The sequence below is a fragment of the Urocitellus parryii genome, chromosome 3 (assembly GCF_045843805.1).
Source record: "Urocitellus parryii isolate mUroPar1 chromosome 3, mUroPar1.hap1, whole genome shotgun sequence".
Lineage (NCBI taxonomy): Eukaryota > Metazoa > Chordata > Mammalia > Rodentia > Sciuridae > Urocitellus > Urocitellus parryii.
In genome coordinates, this window is record NC_135533.1 from 11,778,081 (window position 1) to 11,800,971 (window position 22,891).

Sequence of the window (22,891 nt, forward strand, 5' to 3'; positions counted from 1 at the left end):
TGCAGTGCTAAGCACACAGGCCTTGTGTAACCTCTGACATAGAAAGTGTGTATTTTATTTTTTTTAATATTTATTCTTTAGTTAGACACAATATCTTTATTTTATTTATTTATTTTTATGTGGTGCTGAGGATCAAACCCAGGACCTCACACATACTAGACGGGCCCTCTGACGCTGAGCCACAATCCCAGCCCTGGAAAGTGTTTTAATAGACTGCCCTCCATGACGGACACACCGTCTCGGCCACACAATCACACCCATCACCTTCAGCACTGGCCCTCATGGGCAACCTGTGCTCTGAAGGTTTATTTCCTCTCTCTGGTCTGTGTGAAAGACTTTGAGCTCAACCCTGACTTTTTAGTAGCTCCGAGGCTCCTGGGTCCCTTGGACACTCCAGAGTCACCTCCTGGAGTTGTGCACTTCAGCAAAGCAAGAAGAAGGGGGAGGAGGCAAGAGAACTGCCCCCAGGGCTCTGCATGCAACTCTGTGATAAGGAGATGATAGGTCAACAGGTTTCCAACTAGAGATTCTTACTCTCCGGCAGATGCCTGTCCACCTCCACTCCACCCCTATTTCTCCCTGCCCCATGTGTGTTCCAGGGCAGGCATGCTGCCTAAATCCAGGTGTCACATTCTGACATCGCCATGTCCCCTGTCCTGGGATTATGTGTGGTGGGGACAGGGGAGGTAAGGGAGTTGCAGAGTAGTTAAGATTTTTTTTTTTTTCTTTTTCAATTTCCTAGTTCCTGTTATTGTCGAGGCTGACCAAGGACCTCACGCTCTTGGTTCCTAGGTAGGTTCAGAATTGCCCAACAGCCACCTAGAAAATGTACTATTTGGCTTCCGTCCCTCCCTTGTACCCAGCAGGGACACCTCCTTCTGGCCCCCTTGGTTCCTGCCTCTTCACCCCTCTCAGCCTCCCAGCGCACCCTGCTCAAGTATCGCCACAGAATCTGTTCAGCCCCTCATGCCCTGGCCTGGTGCTGACCTCTAGTCCAGGGGGTGCAGATGGTGGGCCTGGCTTCCACTCCATCTCCAGGGAACCCCCTAGCCCCAGCTATGGCAAAGGGTGTTTCATGCTCTGACTGCAGGACTCAGGGCCAACCTCCAGCCCCTAGATTCTCGGGGTGTCCCTCACTCCTAGTTCATTTCCTCCTCCATTCTGCCTTTTCCTTATCCCTCGGTCGCTCTGCCTGGGCCTTCAGAAAGAGCACTTGTGCCTGCTCTTAGTGTGTCCCCTCCCACAGTTTGCATGTGTCTGAACACATTAAACAATCACCCCTACTCTTAGACAAGTCTGGCATTTTACTTGGTTTTTATGACGGCGGTAGTGGGGTGTTGGGTGAGTGCTTGCGTTAAATAAATAGAATTTGAAAGAGTTCTTATCGCCCGCTGCCCTTTCATTGAGTGTGTTGGGGTGGGGAGAAAAAAAAAGAATAAAAAACACAGGTGGGGAAAAATCGGGGAAAGATCAGTGATAAATGTGGCCACCTGCAAGGGCCATGGGTTCTAGACTAAATGCCCTTGGAAAGGGGTTTGGCAAACATGATGAGATTAGGGATAATGGTTAGGTCTTGTCTCCTGGGCCCAACCAGTGCTATTTATTCTAGGCTCTAGGACCCCACAGCCCCCTCCCCATGCCCCTGGCTGAAAGGCCACAAGATTCTTGCAGAATAAAAATAGTTGGTGATGTCGGGCCTGGAGTCTGGTGATACTGCCCAGGACCAGAGAGCCAGCCTCCTGCTGCCTTGTTCCAGGGGCCACACATGTTATTCCCTCCCCTTTTTGTGGCTGTCCAGTGCTCTGGGAAGCACCATGGTTGGGGAGCTTCACTCTTCCCCACCCAGAGCTAGCGGTGATGAAAGGCTGTGTGCCCAGTTTCTTCCTGCTACCCTCTCCCTCTCCTCCCTGCCTGGTGGAGCCTCTGCCAGTGTCTTTCACACATAAAGACAGCCAACCAGCCTGGGAAAGATGAGAGCCCTGTTGACATGAAGCTGCATCCAGCTCCTTCCTCTCCACAGCTGGAAACCCAGGAGAACTGCCTGGGGGCGCAGGGAGTGGAGAGAGGAGCCGAGAAGTTGAGACACTTAGTTTTTTTTTTTTTTTTTAAAGAAAGAGTGAGAGTGAGAAAGAGGGAGAGAGAGAGAGAGAACTTTAATATTTATTTTTCAGTATTTGGCGGACACAGCATCTTTGTCTGTATGTGGTGCTGAGGATCGAACCCGGGCCGCACGCATGCCAGGCGAGCGCGCTACCACTTGAGCCACATCCCCAGCCCGAGACACTTAGTTTTTCAGATCAGAAAACAAAAGGTAAGTGACGTGGCCGAGGTCAATCAAATAATTTCTGGGTGAATTGATGTTGTATTGCAGCTTTTCTGATCCAACCGATTGCTCTCCTCTCTCCATTTTCCTCTCCCTGAAAGCCAAGCCCCTCAGCACATTCCGCGCACTTGTAAAGCTCCTTAGTGGGCTCTGTGCACTTCTGCAGCCTGTCCTCCTGGTCGGCCTTGGTGCCTGCAAGAGAGTAGATGGGACTGGGGTCCCTGAGGCTCAATGAGGAAGAGAGGCAGAGGGAGGCAGAAAAATTAACCCCGGGGAAAACAAGGCCCATGGGACTGGGACTCACCCAGAGGCAGGTTGTGGACTTTGACACCCTCCTTCACAAGTCATAATCGTATCTCTAGGGGGCCCTGCTTGGGCATAGGCCAAGACTCTAGTTAGGTGGGTCAGGGCAGAGCTGGTGGGTCCTGGGGCCTCATGGGCTTCCTCCAGATCTCAGAACCTCTCCTCACAAACCCAGGAGGCCCAGGGCCCATTCCACCCAGCCCAGAGCTGAACCCCTCCTCTGACATTTTCTGGATGGGGCATTATGAATATAATAAGGTGCTCAGACTTTCCATCAGGGTGAGGGAGGTGCTGTCATCTACATGAACTCTCTCAAAGTAGGACCAGACAATCTGCCAGCAGAGTGTCTGGGAAGGGAGAGGGGTGAGACTGGGCACCGGTGAATGCAAATGCCCCATACATGTGTTCCTAGATGCCCCCTTGGGTACAGCCCACGAAGGGAAAAATTCCATCAGAACTCAATACCTGAGGAATTTGAAGACTACAGGAAGGAAGCCAGATAACAAACACATGCACACAATCCTTCGAAAACATCACTATAGCCTATAGATGCATTTCCACATGAAACACCATGCATCCATTTAGGTCAAATATCATACATATCTGAGAAGTGCACTAGCTGCATGACGCTGTTCGTCATGGCCACTGCCTCCAGTATGCCTCATTTCCACCACTAACTCAGCCCTCAACCACCTCCCAGGGCCCCTCCCCAGAGCTCTCCAGGGAAGCATGCACAGAGTCTGAGGCTGGCTGTACAATGTCCCCCATAGTGTGAGGCTCAGTGGGGTCTAGAGAGAGAGACTGCAGGAAATGAGGGCTCAGGGAAGAAGGTTGGAGCTACATCTGCTTCTGGGATGAAAAGGGGGCATGGGGACTGAATTCACACTTTGGTAAAAAATGTATGACAGTTCTGCAACAAATGAGACCTCCTGACTTGTGAAAGCCAAAGTGAATCTGTGCACACGAAACCATGTGTGACTCCTATTTCTTCAGAATCACAGGATGCTTGAGTTGAAAAGGACCCCGAAGGGTTTCAGCACACTGGGTCATGCAGACACAAACAGGGGAGTGACAGAGCTAGTCAGACATTGCAGTGGTATACACCATTGTCCCCAGCTCTGGGCGGTGCTGGTGGCCTGCGCACTCCCCTGCTGACCTGTCTGTGCTACTCCACAGGCTCTATGAGCTGGCACCCAGGGCTTGTGAACCCAGTGACTGGAACAAACTCCACGATGAGTGAGCACTGGTTTTGACCTTACTGCCCTGCATAGGCTCCGTCCTCACGGCCCTGTGGCTGGCCTGACCAGTCCTGCTCCTGACCACAGAATGAGGAGACCCCCTCCACGAGGGAGTGAGGCCAAGGAAACAGAGGCCTAGATAGAAACACAGAGAGAGGAGAAGGGAGAGAGGATGCAAGAAATTCAGAGCTCCATGGAGACCTCGAAAGGTCTTGCAGGTACACATACACATACACCATGCACAACCCACCACCATCCACTGCACACACCATACACACACAACCACATGCATGTGCTGTACATACACCACATTCAACACCCAACACCACACACTTCACGCACTGTGTATATACCACTCATACATCACACACACCACACACATACATACATAGGCACACACCACACACATACACACATAGAACACACAATGCACACATAACCTACACCACTCACAAAACATATTATACAAGCCACACACATGCACACACCATATGACACAGCACACTCCTCCACACACCACACACATACCTCACCCCTGCTCATGTACATAACCCCCATACCTTAACGCACACCACACACATGCACCATACATACCATACACACATATCACATATACATACCAAATACCACATGCACACCACCCAAGCATGTGTGTGCACACACACACATATACATGAGCACAGAGATTAAGACTGAGGGAGCAGGGACACCTCTGCAGAGTGACACAGATAAGATAGTGAAAACCCACCCAGACTGAGCCCACTGACCCTGGGTGGGTGGGGAGGCAGCTAATCGAACATAGAATGAACAAAATGAGACCCAAAGCCAGAACAAAGCTATATACGTATCTACTTGTTTGCCCTAAATCAGTGGTTCCCAATGGAGGATGATCTTGCCAGGTGGGGGACTTCAGGCAATATCTACAGAAACTTTTGGTTGTCGCAACTGAGGACAGGGAGAGACAACTGTAGGCACCTGGCAAATGGAACCTAGGATCTACTAAGCATCAAGAGATGCCTGTCCGACAGGCCCAGGCCTGAAAGAAGGGTTATTTGTTCCAGAATGAAGCGTCCAGTGATTGTGCCTGAAAGGCAGAATGTGTGTCCTAGGCTCCGAATCGGGGTGTGTCCCAGCTGCTCCTGCACCTGCACTGACACACATGGCGGAAGGCCTCTGGCCCCGCGGGGGCCTTTCAGTTGACTCCTGAGGACTTCACTGTTGCTTAGAGTTTGAGGCTCAGAAGCCCAGCTTGGGGCAGGCAGGACCGGCTAGAACAAGCTCCTCTTGTGCATCTTGGCCTGCTTTAGATCTGTCCAGGTGGATCCTCCCTCCCCCATGAGTCCTGCTCCCACCAGTTCTCCCCAAGGCATGATGGGAAACTGCCATAAGGTTGAGACAGACTAGATGTCAGCCCCCCCTAGTCTGTGCACCTGCTGTTACAGAGGGGACCACTGAGCGGGATGGCGACTACCAGCACAAAAGTTTTCTCCCATTTGAAGTTTGGGCAAGTGATGTGAATGGGTGTGAGGGCAAGACTCACAAGCTGAGGTCAGCCCCTGGGACAGCCCTGCTAGGAGCACCAAGCTCCCTCCCACCCTCCAAACTCCCAATCCCAATGTCCGTGGCCTCCTACTGGTGGACACTCCTCAGCTCTGGGTTGCAGAACTGATTCTTCTCCCGCAGTGGGCTTGGCACAGTAGTGGAATGGGCAGAGGGCCATGCCACTCTCAGGTTGCTTTCTGTCCCCTGGGAACCTCAGTCCTGGAACTACATCCTTCACACGTGAGGCTGGGAGTTCAGGGGGTGTCATTGGCCCTCGGGGAGTGCTGCGGCCACATGGCCCACTCCATGACTGTCCCAAGTGCATGATGTGGGTCCCAAGGACTGAGATAATGGTGCCACCAGAGCCTGTTCGCTCATACCTCCCTTTCTTTGCCTCCACCCCACTGTGAGTCCATTCTCAATTTCCTGTCATTGGTCATTGCAGCCGACCTGTGAGAAGGCAACTCGAGGGTGGAGCTGCAGGAGGAATAGAGAGCTGGAAACTGACTCCTCTTCCTGTCCTCCCTGATCCCCAGCATGACACACCTCATTGCCCCATCCCTACCCCCACCGGGGACTAAGCTGGGGTCTTTTCCTGGAGCTGAGAAGCATAGAGGTGTGGGCAACAGGCAGACAAACACTGGCTTAATGGGCCCAAAGGTCCCGGGGTCAAGGTTTGGATTCTAGCACCTTCCCCCCACCCAGACTGAACCCACTGACCCTGGGTGGGTGGGGAGGCAGCTAATCCAACGGCACTGTTTGCTCAGGGCTGTATGGGCTGGCCTTAGGTCCAACAGCAGGAACACAAGTAGCTTTCCATTTAAAGGTGGTTCTTCTATGCCCCACCCACAGAGACACCCCACCCTGCCTGCACCCAAGTACTCCCTTGTCCCTACACATGTGCTCTCATACACACACACACAGAGTCCATACAACATGTATGATACATACCACATAACATGCATACATACCATACCACATGTGCCATACACGGACACCACAGACACTTAGCACACACTGTCATTACACACATATGCATAATACTACACACAGCATGCACACTATGTATCAAACACTCAGCACGTACACACAAGCACACCAGAAACATACAGCACGTGTTGCACCTCATGTCCCATGCAGTCGTACATAGAACACACATAACATCAAACACATAGGCATCTCACCTCCTCACCATCCCCACCATATATACCATGACATTCATCATATTCACACCAGACAGGCCATACCCGAAACCGATATACATACTCCACACACTCCATACACACACACCATACACACCAGACACCATAGACTCATCACATACACACAGCACATACATACCACATATGCACACACACACACACACACGCACATATACAGAGGCAACACACATGTGCACGCACACCATGCATACTTTATAGGCATCTCACATACACACATACTGCCATGGCTACAACTTCCCACTAGCTGTATCTGAGACGGAAACAAAATCTTACAGAGTTAGAGGGAGACCCCATGCCTGTGACTTTAAACACCCAGACACCTGCCCCAGGCCGGCAGGCCCTTGGCTGGCAGAAGGGCCTCTGCTTCTCTCCGACAGTGAAGATAAACCAGAGGGTCTCCATGGTGGCTCCCAGTAGCTCCTGATGGCTTCTGCTGAGGCTCTCTGTGGCAGGATCAATGTGGGGGGGGGGAGGGGGCGGGGGGGTGGTCTCTGCAACAGCATCCCTACGTGTGGCGGGGAGTCTCTCATTTCTCTGCTAGTTAGGGTGGAGTGTGGGATGGAGCAGAAGGGAGGTGGGCTTCAGAATCCAGGTGGATTTGGACCTGGCCTCTGCCACTCTGTGACCTTGGATGGCTTATTTCATCACTTTGAGCTTCAGTTTTCTCTGTGGGAAAATGGGTACAATAATACCTGCCTCACAGGTTTGTTGTAAGTTTCTGTGGGAACACTCAATTAAAGGACCCAGCACCCGTAGTGGTGAATCAATGTGGCCTCTACCAAAAGGTTGTGGGATAAAATACTTGATAAAATCTGGAGCATTTTTATACTAATTTTTTTTTTCTTTGCTGATTATCTGAAATTCTAGCTTGCCAAGCATACTGTATTTTATCTGGCACCCCGTCCATTGAATGTATGTGGTGTTGGGGAGGGGTCTCCAGCACTTCAGAGCCCAATCTGCCCACAGTTAGGTTTTGGGCCCTGGCTAATGAGCCATGGGTGAATTTTACATCTTTAAAGGTGGAATCAAAACAGAACAAAAACCCACATCCCCAAAAAACACAAAACAAAGACGAATGTGCATCAGAGACTGTGCCAAACTGGGAAATCCTACGCTATCTGACCCTTCACAGAGTCAGCTTGTTAACCTGAAGTTGGTAAGAACCAAGAATCTTTGCTATTTTGATACCTATCTTAGGCCCTGCAAGAGGTTTAACCAGAAAGGTCAAGAAAACCTAAATCTCCAGAAAAAGGAGTCAAGGAGGCCCAGAGAAGGAGGGGAAGGGGACTGACAGAAAAGGCGCTATAAGGAAGGGTGCTCCTTCCTGCAGCCCCTTGATCCTGGGAATGGATCTGGCCCTCCTCCTCCTCTCAGGTGAGGCTGACCTGTCCAGGCCTTCCCAAGACAGGTCACTGGTTGTCCCAAAGTCCAGGGGAGAGCTCTCTAATCTCTTTGAAGGCCTCCCCTGCAGTGACTGGCCTGGGGGCAGGGAGAGAGTCCCAGGGTGGAGAAAGAGAGGAACTGACGCAAGGCCCCCAGGTAGGCAGGACTGCGGGGCCTGTCTCTTTAAATCTCAGGTAATTTGGGAGGAGAGAGGGAGTGTCCCTCCAGCTCACTCCCAGCAGGAGCTCCAGGCAGACCAGCCCAGCAGAATCCCAGCTCTGCCAAGAGTAACAAACTCCAGCCCTCTGCAGACAGCTAGGCGGCCACAGGGAGCTTCCCAGGGCCTTGAAGGAGAAGTGGGAGACGGGACCTCTACAGGGAGAGGGCAGGCCGGCTCTTGGGGTTGCTGATGTGGCCCCAAGGCCGAGCCCAGTCGGGGTCTGGCCTCAGCCCCCCAAAGAGCAGTTTCTGCACTCCATGGGGTTGTCTCTGCCCAAGGAGAAGGGGTTAATTCTGTGCCTATGGAACAAGTTCTGCAGATGGTTCCACAGACAGGAGTCCTCGGCTCAAAGCCGAGATGAGCAAAACCTGCTGCAGCAGAAGAGGTAAGTCTCACTGTCTACTCCGCTTCCCAGCCCCAGGCTGGTACCCCCCGTCAGCCCCCTTCACCCCTGTCTTTACTTAGCCCCCCTCCCTGGCTGCACAGATGGTGCTTCACGGCCTGAACCGGCTCCTTGGGCGCACCTTGTCTCTAGAGTCTTGGCCTGTGGGGCTCCCTGTCTGGATGCCAGGTCACGGAGGAGTGGCTACAGGGGAGCAGGTGTCCATTATCTTCACAATCTCATTCAATCCCAGAGCCTTTAGAGAGTACCTCCCTAATGGAAAAGGGAATTCCCTGGGCCTTGTGGCATCACAGGCCCCCTCACCTCAAAGGTGCTAGCGGGTCAGGTCAGGCTTCATATATTCTCTTCTCTGTGCCCCCAAAACAATCTCTATGGCGGAAACACAGAGCACACATGCATACATGTAGGAATGAGGGCAAGACCGAATGAGTAAAGCCGAAAGGGGACTAGTAATCACTAGTAATCACACATAGGACAAAATGTGAAATAGTTACCGTCTCCACATTGATCTCAGACCTTGACTAAGGCTGCGCTATCTTCCAGGCACCGGAGGGGGGGGGGCGGGCATGGGTACCTGGCCAAAATACCAGATGTGCAGGGGACCAGGCTCACCCACATTCTCATTCAGGTTGGGGGATTTGAGAGGCTCTAGAGTTTGAGTCCTAAGTGAGTCTCACTGTTGCCTCCAGTCCTGAAGACCTCTCTCAACTCCCTTGACTCCTACGCTTCACCCCCCAGTGCCAGCTCAGAGCTGGAGTTGGGAGCAGGAGAGAAGAGAAACCCGTAGGATCTTGGAGCCATCCTGCTGTGTCTCCCCTCCCAGGTTTCTAATGGATTTTCCCACCCAGTTGATGACAGCTAGAAGGAAGTTACTTTGGGGTTTTCCCTGGGCCCCTAATGAGGCAGATAATATGTCTCTTCATAGAAGAAAATCTGAAGGTTTTGTGTCTTGGGGTTTTTCTCCGTCTCTGAAAGCAGGGGTCTGCCTTGGCTGGCTGGAAAGCTGCCTGGGGGTTTCCTCTGCTTTGCTCAAGAATTCTGGGCTGGGATGTGCCCTTCTTTGAGTTGTGACTTCCTGTCTCTCACATCAGCCACCCACCTCTCTCCCCCCCAGGCCTGGGAGAGTGGGGGCTGGGACACATGTCTGGCTGATGACGTCTTGGGACAACAGAATGGCATTGTTAGAGAATAGGTTGTCACTGGCTCTACTCATCCTCTTCCCACTCCTGGGACCCTAGGGCTGGGGGCACTAGGCACAGAGCACCCAGAGGCCTGGGTAGGTGAGCTTCCTTGTGTCCTGCTATGACGGGAGGACATTGTAAGGGATTTGGGCTGGAGCATCCTGGTCCAGGTTGAGCATAGGTTCTTCCCAGTCTTGTCTGCCTCCAGTTCTTCCTAAGACCAACTAGTGGGCCCATTCTGCCATCAGCTGGGGACTCTCCTCCATTCCCTGACCTCTGCATCCATTTCTGTTTCTTGCCCTCCACCTCTAAACACCAGGTGTCCATAATAATGGCTCCTCTTTGGGTGGCAATTCCCAAAGGGAGCTGAAATTTTCTGGAAGGGGACTTTCCTAGTCTGTGTGGTTAACTAGACAAAGGAAGACACACTGGTAACTGCAAAATCATGGGATGGCCATGCAAATAAGGTCAATATGGAGAGGTGAAGGTTGAGCTGAGGAGAGATAGGAAAAAACAATGTACTGAGAACCTGGAACTGAATAGCTTCCAGCTCCTACCTTGTCTCGTCATCTCAGATTCAGGCTGAGGAGGTAGGGCCTCACGTCCCTGTAGGAATGAGGCAGGCCCAGGGCCCATGAGGGAGGAAGAGGTGAGTCAGAATGTGTGCTGGGGGGGACTTGGAGGGGAACTTCAGGGGGGGTCAGGTGCGGTTCCATGGATGGTCCAGTGAAAAGGTTTCTTGCTTGGGTCTTCATCAGACAGCCTCCTACTGAGATACACGTTGTTGGGGTCCAAGTTGAGTTCTCAACTCTCTCCCATTTCTTCCAGATCACCTCTCCCTCTGGCTCAAATTTTTTCACTTTTTGATAATCATTGCATTCAACATTTGAGCATAGGACACTTCACTAGGTTTGGAAAATGAGTAGGACACATTCCTACTCTCAAGGACTCACGTCCTGAGGGGAAAAATGTACCCAAATGCATATACACTAGGCCCTCTGCACCTGCAGATTCGATCACTTTTTCTTTTTTGTCTGTGGTGCTAGGATGGAACCCAGGGCCTTGCTCATGCTAGACGAGTGTTCTCCCACCAAGTTATGTTCCCAGCCCTTGCTTCAGCAAATTCAACCAAACCTTGGAGAGGAAATAATTTTTAAAAAGTTCTGTTGTTGCTGACGTGTGCTGTGTGGTTAAGCACACGATGGTCGTGTTGTTATTTCCTAAACAATAGGGTAACAACTATTTACACAGTGTTCACATTGAATTGGGTCTCAGAAGCCATCTAGAGATGTGTGTAAATTATAGGCAAACACCACACCACTGTATATAAAGGACCTGAGCATCTGTGCATTTCCATAGCTGTGGAAGTCCTGTGCAATCCCCTTCCCAGACTGGAGGGATGACTGGATGTGGTTAAAGATGAGCTTGGTGAAGGTCACCAGAAGGGGACAGACCAGTGCAAAGGGAGCACAGAGGAGGAAGCTGCCATATCTGATTTCAGCTGAGAGCAGTCAGAGGCTGCCCCAAATGACTCTAGTCCCTCCCATGCTGGCACCTTCTCTCCAGGAGCAAAGGCAGGTATACTGGAAGGTTCTCTGTGGTTTTCTACAGTTATGTAGGTACATGGATGAATATAGGTGAACTGAAGTGTCTGAGAATGCTAAGCTCTGGCACGCCCCGTGCTCCACTCACTCCTGCCTCAACAAACACACACTCATCGACTTGCATGTACACCCGTCTACTTACATGGAGGTATCGTGGTAGTTAAAAAGATGGCCAGGCTCCAAGTCTCGAAAGAGCCACTTTCCGCAGATTTTGGCTTCCTCATCTCATTGCCAGGAGCCTCAGCTAGAGGGAGGACCCACAAGTGCTCAGTGAATATTGCTTCCCACACATGACTGCTCTCTTCTTCCTCTGTGGTCACCGCCCCAGGCATACCCCCCACCACCTCCCAAGAAAAACCAGGAGGAGCCATAAAACTTGAAGAACCACATAATTTAGTGGTAAGAGCCTGGGGCTATGTTCTTGGCCAAGCTTTCTGCCTTTTAACCCTGTGTAATCTTCTGGCAATGATTGGCCATGCTGCCTCAGTTTACTTTTTTGAAAAAGGGGAGAATTACCCCCATCATGCTAAAGGGTGATAATGAGAAAAAGAGATATATTGCTTTGGAAACTGAATAGTGTGTTTAACAAGTGGAATTATTATGATTAAAAAAAAATACATAGCAATATAGGGCAACTCCTCAAGATCGCAAGCCTCAGAGAGGCTGTGGACTTCCTCCTAGCAGAACAGGACAGAATCTACCAGAAGGTGTGTCCAACCATACTGTGTATCATTCCCATCTCCATCATGAAGGCACCTTCATCTGAGAGCATGTTTGGGGAGAAACCTATGGGATTGATGGGTCTCCTCATGGTCCCCTCTGTGGTCTCTGAGCCTTCTTCCAACCCTTATGAGCATTCAGAACAGGGATGGAGAAATGGCTAATGGGGCACTCATCCCAGCTCTGCCTCTGGCTTGGTTGGACAAATCACATCAGAGCTCTGGGACTCTGTCACATGAACAGATTAGACTCAATTTCTGGGGACTTTCTAATCTTAATCTTCTGATTTGAGCTTTTCCTCAAGAATGTCTGTATTCTGCTGTTTTCCCCAGCACTAAAAACAAAACTTGACTTGTGTACACGGAACACACAGATATATAAGTACATGAGAACCAAGAGAGGAGTGTGGGGTCCAGGGGCAGAGAGGAGGGAAATCAAAGATCCTTAGTTGGTGGCCTAGAGGTGGCCTGAGTGGAAAAGCATTGACTTGTCTTCTCAGCAAAAAAAAAAAAAAGGGACCTGGTTTTGTGCCAGGAACCCCATAGATAGGTTCTATAATCGATATGGAGTGTAGACTTCAATTTCATAATTAATTGAACAGTAAAACAAAAAATTCTAGGACCTGAAAACACCTTTCCTAGTGTGATAATTTCAGATTTGCTCTATAATTCTTTTTGCTACTTAACCAGTGGGAACTTAAATGGCTTCATCTTTTTGTTTCCTCCTTAGTTGATTATTTAATGATCTGTTAGGACAACATTTTGTATGTATGGCAAATTTCTAATTCTCTTTCATGTGAAGAATCCTTTTTTCCTTTTTTAAATGGATCATGAACACTTGTACCTGGAAGTCAGGGTTTCTCCACCTTGGCATGATTAACATTTAGGGCAGGGTAGCTCTCTGGTGGGTGCCATCCTGTACGGGATGTTTAGTAGCATCCCTTCCCTCTGCCAGGAGCACACCCCTGTCCCTCAGTAGTGATCTAAACTCCTCTGATGGGCTGCTATTGGAGAATCTACAAGCATCTTTGATGCTCTTTGCACATTCCTTATGGAGCCTGAGGATCCTCAGAGATTTGGGGGTCTGCCTCCACACTACCAAGAACCAGAACTTGGGCTTTCTCTGCTGTCCCCTGGTGGCCCCATTTTATTATTACAAGTAATGTCTCTCCCTGATACCATGGAACCCATTCACACGCCTACCCAACTTTTTGATGGATTCTGGAGTTGGCAACCAGAAGAGGTGATTTTCAAAAAGACTTTGCTGGGTTGGATCATAAGTTGTTTCTTCACCCAGAATGTGCTCTGGTTAGGTTATCAGATAAAATCCAGGATACCCAGTTCAAGGTGAATCTCAGATTAACAAACAGTAAATTATTAGTGTTAGAGTATCACAAATATTGCATGGGATATATATTTAAAAAAACAGTTATGGATGTAAAATTAAAAATTAATTGAGCATCTGGTATTTTTACTTTACAAATCTGGCAAACCTAGGTTCTCTCCAGTCCCACAAGAATATCTACAGAAGCAAGAAAAGGAAGATATAGGGATTGGAGGCTTGAGGGGGGACGTCTGCAGGCTTCAGAGATGAATAGGGCCCTTTCCTTGGGTCTAGGAATAGAAAGATGCTAATTACAACCCAAAGAATGAGATGCCGGAATAAAAGTAAAGCCAAAGGAGAGAGTAAAGAATATGCTGGGGAGGGTGTGTATATGTGAGTGTGCCCCGTTCTAGTGCAGGTTCTGAATATCTACAGAAGAGGAGTTTGGGCAAATGGCCAGAGGGGTGGTGGTGATGGGAAAGGAGGTGTCAGAAGCTTTTCTGCAGCTGTTTTTGCATGCCAAGCATACTGTTTTTTGTTTAGATATATGTTTGCTTAAGGCTGACTCAGGGGATGGCTACTAGAGAAAATAAGGAGGGGCAGTAAAATCAGGCCACCTTTTTGCCCTGCTAGGGATTCATCCATTGCACAGCTAGCTCTGGTGAGCGCCCACTGCATTCTCAGCTTCTCCCCAGCAGCGCAGTGCAGAATAGACAATGAACAATTCAGGGCCTGGCAGTCAATTCTAGGAGGAGGGAGCCCTGTGGGCGCAGGCATAGGGAAATCCATGTGCTCTGCGGAGCTGAGACGTGTGTGGTGAGACCAAAACGCAGGGTGGAAGGAGTGAGTGGGAGGAGCAGCAAATGGAAAAATAGTTGTACAAAGACCGTAAAGGACCTCTGTGTTCCCTCTCCTTGGGCACTGAGGTACCCATCCGAATATGATAAGCTGTGATTGCAGGTGGCATTTTAGAAAGGTTGTCTTGGCAGCCTCCGGAAGAAGGGATTAGGGGTATGTAGGGTGCAGGGGCACTAGTTAGGAGAATATTTTGCTAATCTTGGGCTAGAGAATGAGGACATGACTTAATGAAGGTTAGCAGGAGCAAAAAGGAAAGGAATGAATGGAGATGGAACTTGGATGTTGGAGTGACCAGCCTGGTGGCTGCCCATGTGGCCTGGAGGGGAGGAAGGAGCTATGGCTGGGGAGATGTCCGAGTCATTTCTCCTCTTCTGGATTACCCTCCCAACCCCAGTTTCACAGTAGGTTTCTTGTAATTACCCTGCTGGCACTTTGGAATATGAACTCCTGTTGATGTTTTCTGTTTGTTTGTTTGTTTTGGTATATCATGTAATTGGCCACATATAAATAAATAGGATTATTTCATTCACTCCTATAGAAAGACCAAATGGCTCAAGGCTGAGGGAGAAAATTGAATAGAAGGTAATCCATATGTCTTAGTTGGAAAAAGTTGTGATTTGATGAGATTTTTAGTTCATTGTCAGAATAACACTAGAGAAATCTGGAGAGTCATAGAAGATAATTTTCCCCTAAAGCAAGTGAAAAGCAGATAATAAAAAAGGAAAGACTAAGGACAAGAAAATACAAAATTTTTAAAAAGAGCCTATGAATCCAAAATCAGGGAAGCCCAAAAAGAACAAAAGGAAAGAATGGGGACATTCAAACCTGCATGGCATTCAATGAATGAACCCTACTAATTAGATTTTCCAGCTTCTCTGCATCTATCATTGCTGGCCATAGTTTATATTTTTACAAGTGCTAAGCTCTAGTGTGTGCTGTTTGAAAGTGGAGTTTCCTGAGCATGCCTGGATCCATCACCTTTGGTAATTTGCATGCACGGAGCATACTCGAATAGCTACTGACTTGAGTGATGCTCCTCAAAATTTTAATATGCACAAGAATCAGTTGGAATTTTCTTAAATTACAGACCCTGGTTTTCCAGGTCCAAGGGTGGGCCTGAGAGTTCATATTTCTTATCAGTGCTCATAAGATGCTAATGATTTCTTTAAGAAGAAACGGCATACAAATAACATGTGAGAAGAAAGAAGAGAGACAGGGAGAGAGAGAGAGAGAGAGAGAGAGAGAGAGAGAGAGAGAGAGAGAGAGAGAGAGGCCTTTACAAACAAGCAGCTCTCACTTTTGGACTGAACCCCAAAGATGCTACCCTCAGGAGGAGGAAAAAGCTAGAATAAAAGGAATTTCTGAGAAGGTCAAATAGGCAGAGCATCACAACAGGAAAAAACTGGTTAGCCTCTGCATGTTGACTTCCTCCACAAACATGAGGGAGGAACTTCTTGTACCCCTAGTCCATGCAAAACAAGGCTGATCCTGAAGGCAATCTCAGGGCAGCCAGGAGGCTAACCCAGGACCACTCCAGAGGTAAACAGGTCAGGAGGTGAATGCATACTGAGTACAACTCCTCCCTGCTCACCTGATATGCAAGATAACGCTGACTCGCACTGTACATTCTGGTCCGGCACTCAGGGTATGGCTAGCCAGTCATGACCCTCTCCCACTGACTGGCCAGGTGAAGAAAGACTAGGTGACCTTTGCTCTGCCATGGTCCCACCCGCCTGGGTCAAGGGCCTTGGGGTCCATCGCAGCCCAGATACAGGTTCTGAAGGACAAAGCCTCACCACTTGATCCACCACTGAGCATGCTCACTGTCACTACTTCTCTTCTCCCATTCCCTGGTAGGATCTGGGAGTCTCCTCTCCTTCTAGCAGCCAAAGAAAATGATGTCCAGGTGCTGAGCAAGCTGCTCAAGTATGAGGCCTGTGAGGTGTACCAGAGAGGTAAGGATCAGAGCCCAGCACCCATCCATCTACAGGGTCAGCCCCTGACACAGGACTTCCCAGGAGAGCCCAGGACCTTCAGTCTGTACTGTCCCCACTCCTCTGCTCCATAGAATCCAGGTGACTCTTTTCTTTACAAATGCCAGGAGCCATGGGGGAAACAGCGCTGCACATAGCAGCCCTCTACGACAACCTGGAGGCCGCCATGGTGCTGATGGAGGCTGCCCCAGAACTGGTCTTTGAGCCCATGACATCTGAGCTGTATGAAGGTGAGGGCCCGAGGGTCCAGCCAGGGTAAGAGATGGGGTGCACTGAGATATTTCCAGCTATCTCTGTAAGGGATCGTTTGGGGAAACCAGAGGGAGCATATGAGCATCCCTTCTCTTTATTCCCTTCCCGGGAATTCTCCTTTCTTCCTTGACTTCCTCACATTCCTAGAACACCTGGCTTCTGAAACCCAGAGGCCAAGAGGAAGAGATGGGGGTCTTCCCAGGGTCTCCTGGGAACCCTGAACACCCAAGCGATTCCAGTCCTCCATCCCAGTCTGCCCTTAGGAAGGAGACCATGGGTTCGCTAGTGAGGTCTCTTCAGGGTACTGGGGGTACTTTGTGACCGATGGCTCTCTCTGGGCCAGGTCAGACTGCCCTGCACATCGCTGTCATGAACCAGAACGTGAACCTGGTGCGCGCCCTGCTTTCCCGTGGGGCCAGCGTCTCTGCCAGAGCCACAGGCACCGCCTTCCAACGCAGTCCCCACAACCTCATCTACTATGGTGAGGGCAGGGCCAGACTGGGAGGAAGGGGAGGTTGGAGAGCCAGGTTGAAGCCAAGGAGCTGGACTAAGCAGGGCCTTGCCCTCAGCTCCATCTGTGGGGAAGCAGAAGGGCAGCCCTTACAGGACTTAAGGCCAGAGGCCAATTCCCAGGACCCTCTTCAGTGTCCTTCCTCTGGTTCTGCTGGACAAGTGCCCCATGCCCTGAGCTGAGATGTGCGAGGAGCAAGCAGGCAGTCACCTGGGAGAAACTGCCCCCTCAGCTCGTGACCCTGTGGTCTCCTGCCATGGATCTCTCTGTGTCCCCAGGGGAGCACCCTTTGTCCTTTGCTGCCTGCGTGGGCAGCGAGGAGATTGTGCGGCTGCTCATTGAGCATGGAGCTGACATTCGGGCCCAGGACTCTCTGGGTAAGAGCTGAGATGGGAGGGGGTGCTGGGATGTGGCTGGGGGTGTGAGGGAGGACCGGGGAGGGGGGAATGGGACCACGGGGGCCTTTAGACCTGTGTCCACATGCCAGCCCGTGTCCTCCCCAGGAAACACAGTGCTGCACATCCTCATCCTGCAGCCCAACAAAACCTTTGCCTGCCAGATGTACAACCTGCTGCTGTCCTATGATGGAGGGGACCACCTGCAGCCCCTGGAGCTCGTGCCCAATCACCAGGGCCTTACCCCCTTCAAGCTGGCTGGAGTAGAGGGCAACACTGTGGTGAGAGGCTCCCCAGCCCTAAGGTGCCTCTCTAGTGACCCACATCCTACTTTGCTGCCCTGGGAGGAAACAGATGTTAATGCCCATTCCTGATGCCTGGGTCCCTTTCCCAGCTCAGATTGAGGTTTTCCTCCTGATTTTTATCTTGCTTGTTCCTGTTCCATTTCCTGCCCACTTTCTCTGACCTGAGTATTGGGGATTTAATCTAGATCCAGGCTTGGTGTCTGTAATGCCCAGGGCCACGTATCCTACCCAGAGCAGCAGCCCTTCCCTTCTCTCCTCTTCCTTCCTGAGCTCTGGAGAGCGTCATGGGGAAGGAAGATGAATTTGACGTCAGAGTGAACATGGCTGATGCTGCCTCTTAAATGAAGGGCCACTGCCCTCTCCAGGGCTGCTCTCCTCCTGGATGTGCTCCTGCTCCACCCTTTATGGCATCCCCTCTGCCTGCAGCTCCTGATGCTCTCCACCTTCCTCAGATGTTCCAGCACCTGATGCAGAAGAGGAAGCACATCCAGTGGACATATGGGCCCCTGACCTCCACCCTCTACGACCTCACAGAGATTGACTCTTCAGGGGATGAGCAATCCCTGCTAGAACTTATTGTCACCACCAAGAAGCGGGAGGTATGGGCGTCTCCCCAGCAGAGGTGGCTGGCAGGATGTGCCAGGGTCTCAGAGTCACCTGTTCTACTCTTTCTGCTTGCTGCAGGCTCGCCATATCCTGGACCAGACTCCAGTGAAGGAGCTGGTGAGCCTCAAGTGGAAGAGGTATGGGCGGCCCTACTTCTGCGTGCTGGGTGCCATCTACCTACTATACATCATCTGCTTTACCATGTGCTGTGTCTACCGCCCCCTCAAGCCCAGGACCACTAACCGCACCAACCCCCGGGACAACACCCTCCTCCAGCAGAAGCTCTTCCAGGTGATCCCCCAGGAGTGGAGGACTAACAGGGCAGGATGCTGCTCTCTGCTCTTTCTCAGTTTGGTCCCACTGCCCTGTTCTCAAATCCACATTTCTCCCCTCACATGTCTGATATATGGGTCCAGAGTCAAAGCACACACACACACACATACACACACACACACACACTCTAGGAGCAGCCTGAGACTAACCAGACCTAAGGGGTTAGAAAGGTCTGGGCTTGTGGCTGTAGGCTCCAGGAAAGATAGAGCAGATGCATGAGAGCTCTGGATGCTCTGAGCATCTTTTTCTCCCCTCAGGAGGCCTATGTGACCCCCAAAGATGACCTCCGGTTGGTGGGGGAACTGGTGACCGTCATTGGCGCTGTGATCATCCTGCTGGTAGAGGTGAGGTGTGGATGGAATCCACAGTGAAGCTGTTGTCCCAAGGATCCAGCCTAATGCAGGTCTTCAAGTGCCTTTGTGTCTCCCCAACTTCTCTTCAGATACCAGATATCTTCAGGTTTGGTGTCACTCGCTTCTTCGGACAGACCATCCTTGGCGGACCATTCCATGTCATCATGTGAGTCTCTGATCTCTCACTCCCATCCCTTTCCTCTTAGGCCTCCAGTTTCCTTCCCTGGATTCCTGACTTTCTAATCTTAACTCCAGAGATCCTTCTCCAGTAATGTGTGTCCCTATGTGTGCACAGGCTGAGTCTGAATGTGTGGGGACTGTCCCAGTTACACCCTTGCTGCCTGGTGGCTTGTATAATCCCAGCCCTCTACTCATCACCTCCCTTACTGCTCTCCTCCTAGCGTCACCTATGCGTTCATGGTGCTGGTGACCATGGTGATGCGGCTCACCAATGCAGATGGGGAGGTGGTACCCATGTCCTTTGCCCTGGTGCTGGGCTGGTGCAATGTCATGTATTTTGCCCGAGGATTCCAGATGCTGGGCCCTTTCACCATCATGATCCAGAAGGTCAGTGCTTTCCCCCCATGCTTCCTAGAGAGAGGTCCCAGAACCAAGCTTTTGTAGAGGGCCAAATACTCAATATTTCAGGTTTTGTAAACCATACATGGTATTTGTTGCATATTCTTCTTTACTTTTAAAAAACAATCCTTTAAAAATGTTGAAACCATTCATCCATCCAATATTAAAACCATTCAAAAGCCACAACAGGCCAGGTAGATTTGACCTGCAGGCTATGGTGTGCTGACCTGTATCCTGGGGCATGGAGCTGTTAGAATAACTGGTGCTAGACCTGCTAGCTCTGGATGGAGCAACTGCTAAGAGAATGTGTGATGTTCTCTTTGTCTCATCCCCTTTTAGATGATTTTTGGTGACCTGATGCGGTTCTGCTGGCTGATGGCTGTGGTCATCCTGGGCTTTGCTTCAGGTAAATTGCCTATCCAAAATGGGGGCCATGGAGGAAGGGGTTGGGGGGACCTACAGGGTACAGAATGCCTCTGGCTAAACTTGAGGGAGGGAAGGAAGGAGGGGGGAAGGCAAAAGTCAAAGGAGGCCATGCAATGTCTGAGGATGCCATATCCCTCAGAGGTAAGGGAAAATTGGGAGTCTAGGGAGAATGGCTCTGGGGATCAGGAGGCTGAATCTTGTAGAAAATGTGGAACAAAAGAACCTGGAAAAAAGGAGAGTTGTGGGCTGAGATGATGATCCTGGAGATGAAGGGAATAGGAAGGCAATGTGCAGCAATGAGCTGGCCGTGGGCTGGTCATGATACAGTTGCCATGGTAACTCTCACCCCCTTGGGTGGAGCAGCCTTCTATATCATCTTCCAGACAGAGGATCCCGACGAGCTGGGCCATTTCTATGATTACCCCATGGCACTGTTCAGCACCTTCGAGCTGTTCCTCACCGTCATTGATGGTCCTGCCAACTATGACGTGGATCTGCCCTTCATGTACAGCATCACCTACGCTGCCTTTGCCATCATCGCCACACTGCTCATGCTCAACCTCCTCATCGCCATGATGGGCGACACTCACTGGAGAGTGGCTCACGAGAGGGATGAGCTCTGGAGGGCTCAGGTGAGCTCCCAGTGGCTGGGTAGGTTCTTGTAAGTCATCCTCTTCCTGCCCAAGAAATGCCTATGCTCAGGTAGAAGCAGGTATTCTGGCCCTGTGTGTGTTGGATAATTATTGCACAGTAAGCAAAACAATGCCAAGTGTGCAGAAGAATTGGATTAGCAATACAATAGAGAAATACTGGACTCTCCGGAAAGAATTCCTCATTGTTTTCCCAACACTGAAAACCTTAAATCACTCAACAGGAATCAAAGCTGACAGTGGCCAAAACTACATTCAGTCAATTTTGCTTCCAAGTGAGAATGGAAGTTTCAAGTTTTCTTGACAATATTTAAGTCTGCAAAATCTGACCCAGAAAAAATGGAAGTGTTAAAAATAATGCCATAAAAATTCCTATCCTAGCAGAACCTATCTTCAGCCATATGATGAAGATGGGCATAAGACAATTAGATGAATCAAATCCCCATTTAAAAATATACTTAGAAGAGAATTGAGATCAACAAAGATAATTTCAGCAAAATAAAAACGGAAATTCCAAACACTAGAAGGCATTTAACTATGAAAACAGTGAAACCTAAGCTGACTAAATGAGATTTGCTCCGGGAAATATTTTCTCCTTGAAAATGTACTGATACTAGATTTGCAAGTAGGTATTTACGAAGACTCCTTTCTGTTTGCTTCCCTCATCTCCCTATCCTCCTTGGAAAAGATCTCTCCTTCTAAGGAGAATCTCCACATCCCAGCTATACTCTGCCTGGCTTTGCCATGAACGTCACATTATTGGATGAAGATGTGTGGGGCTCAAGTCCCATCAAACTCTTCCTCAGAAGAGGCTCAACAGAGTTCAAACCACCATTCCAGATCAGGGGTGTGGCTCACCCTTCTGGGAAGCCATGAGCTGCCGAGTTTCCTGGCTGTTGTAAAACTCGGCTCTGCTGGCCCTGCCCTTCCTCCCCCATCCTTCTCAATCTACATTGCCTGGTCTGTACCTGGGCTCCTTTCTGACTCTCCCCTTTGTCCTCACATGCAGGTGGTAGCCACCACGGTGATGCTGGAGCGGAAATTGCCTCGCTGCCTGTGGCCTCGCTCCGGGATCTGCGGGAGCGAGTACGGGCTGGGGGACCGCTGGTTCCTGCGGTAAGTCATGGTGCTGGGTAGGTGTCCCCTGAGCAACCACTTTTGCAGGGGACCCCTTTGCTCAGACAACCTCCAGCTCCCAAGGGCCCCATGGAGACCTGGGGTGTGCCCTAGGCCCATATCCACTGATTGGACCATGACTACTGAGAAAGTGGCCCCAACAGGAGCATCCTAAGAGCTGGCGGACCAGAGCCTGCTATTTCCTGGGCCCTGGCTGCGGAGGGCCAGGTGTCCCATGCCCATGACAGTTGCAGAGGGGAAAGGCCAATAGTGGTGGGGCTGGGAAGCAGGTGGATAGGAGAGAGGCCTTGGTCTTGCCTCTCTTCTTCGGCTCCTGCTCCCCCTCACGTCCTGCTCCTGCACTCCACAGAGTGGAAGACAGGCAGGATCTCAACCGGCAGCGAATCCGTCGCTACGCACAGGCCTTCCAGCCGCAGGAAGTCCTCTGCTCTGAGGGCTTGGACAAAGACTCAGGGGGAAAACCAGAGCAGTGCCGTCCCTTGGGCCCCCACCTGTCCTTTCCTACACCCTCAGTGTCTCGAAGCACCTCCCGGAGCAGCATCAACTGGGAAAGGCTCCGACAAGGGACCCTGCGGAGGGACCTGCGGGGGATGATCAACCAGGGCCTGGAGGACGGGGAGGGCTGGGAATACCAGATCTGAGCGCTCACCCCCACTGCGCGCATGAAAACCAAACAAAGCAACACCAACAAGAACCGAGGGGTCTCATCTCCCAGTCCAAGGGGGAAAGGGGCATACCATGAACGCTAAGCACATGGGGAATCACTGCTCCAGGCCTCCAGGATGCCTGGAGCTGGGCAAAGAGAAGCTGAGGCGACGGTCCTTCCTCCTTCTCTCATGGAAGTCCCACTGCACGTCAGAGCACTTTAAGGACAGGTTTGCCTTCTCAGGCACCTGTCTCCACCCCTGTGTAATAAGTAGGAAGGGAGAGAGCCCTTTCCAGGGTGCTCCAGACAGTTGAAGGGGGAAGCGCTGGGTTTATGGAAAGGTTCCCGGGAGAGGGAGACAGGCACCTCTCTAGGAGTAAAAA

General features: G+C 50.7%; 1 protein-coding gene across 1 annotated transcript; it reads left to right on the forward strand.

The window, feature by feature from the left end:
* Positions 1 to 8,489: 8,489 nt before the first annotated feature.
* Positions 8,490 to 22,503, forward strand: Trpv6 (transient receptor potential cation channel subfamily V member 6). Its single transcript, XM_077796678.1, has 15 exons — positions 8,490 to 8,617; positions 16,179 to 16,276; positions 16,423 to 16,545; positions 16,911 to 17,048; positions 17,357 to 17,455; positions 17,582 to 17,754; positions 18,231 to 18,377; positions 18,463 to 18,675; positions 18,975 to 19,061; positions 19,160 to 19,236; positions 19,472 to 19,637; positions 19,989 to 20,055; positions 20,439 to 20,707; positions 21,735 to 21,841; positions 22,212 to 22,503. The coding sequence occupies exons 1-15, from the start codon at positions 8,490 to 8,492 to the stop codon at positions 22,501 to 22,503; spliced, it is 2,184 nt and encodes a 727-aa protein (XP_077652804.1).
* The last annotated feature ends 388 nt before the right edge of the window (positions 22,504 to 22,891 follow it).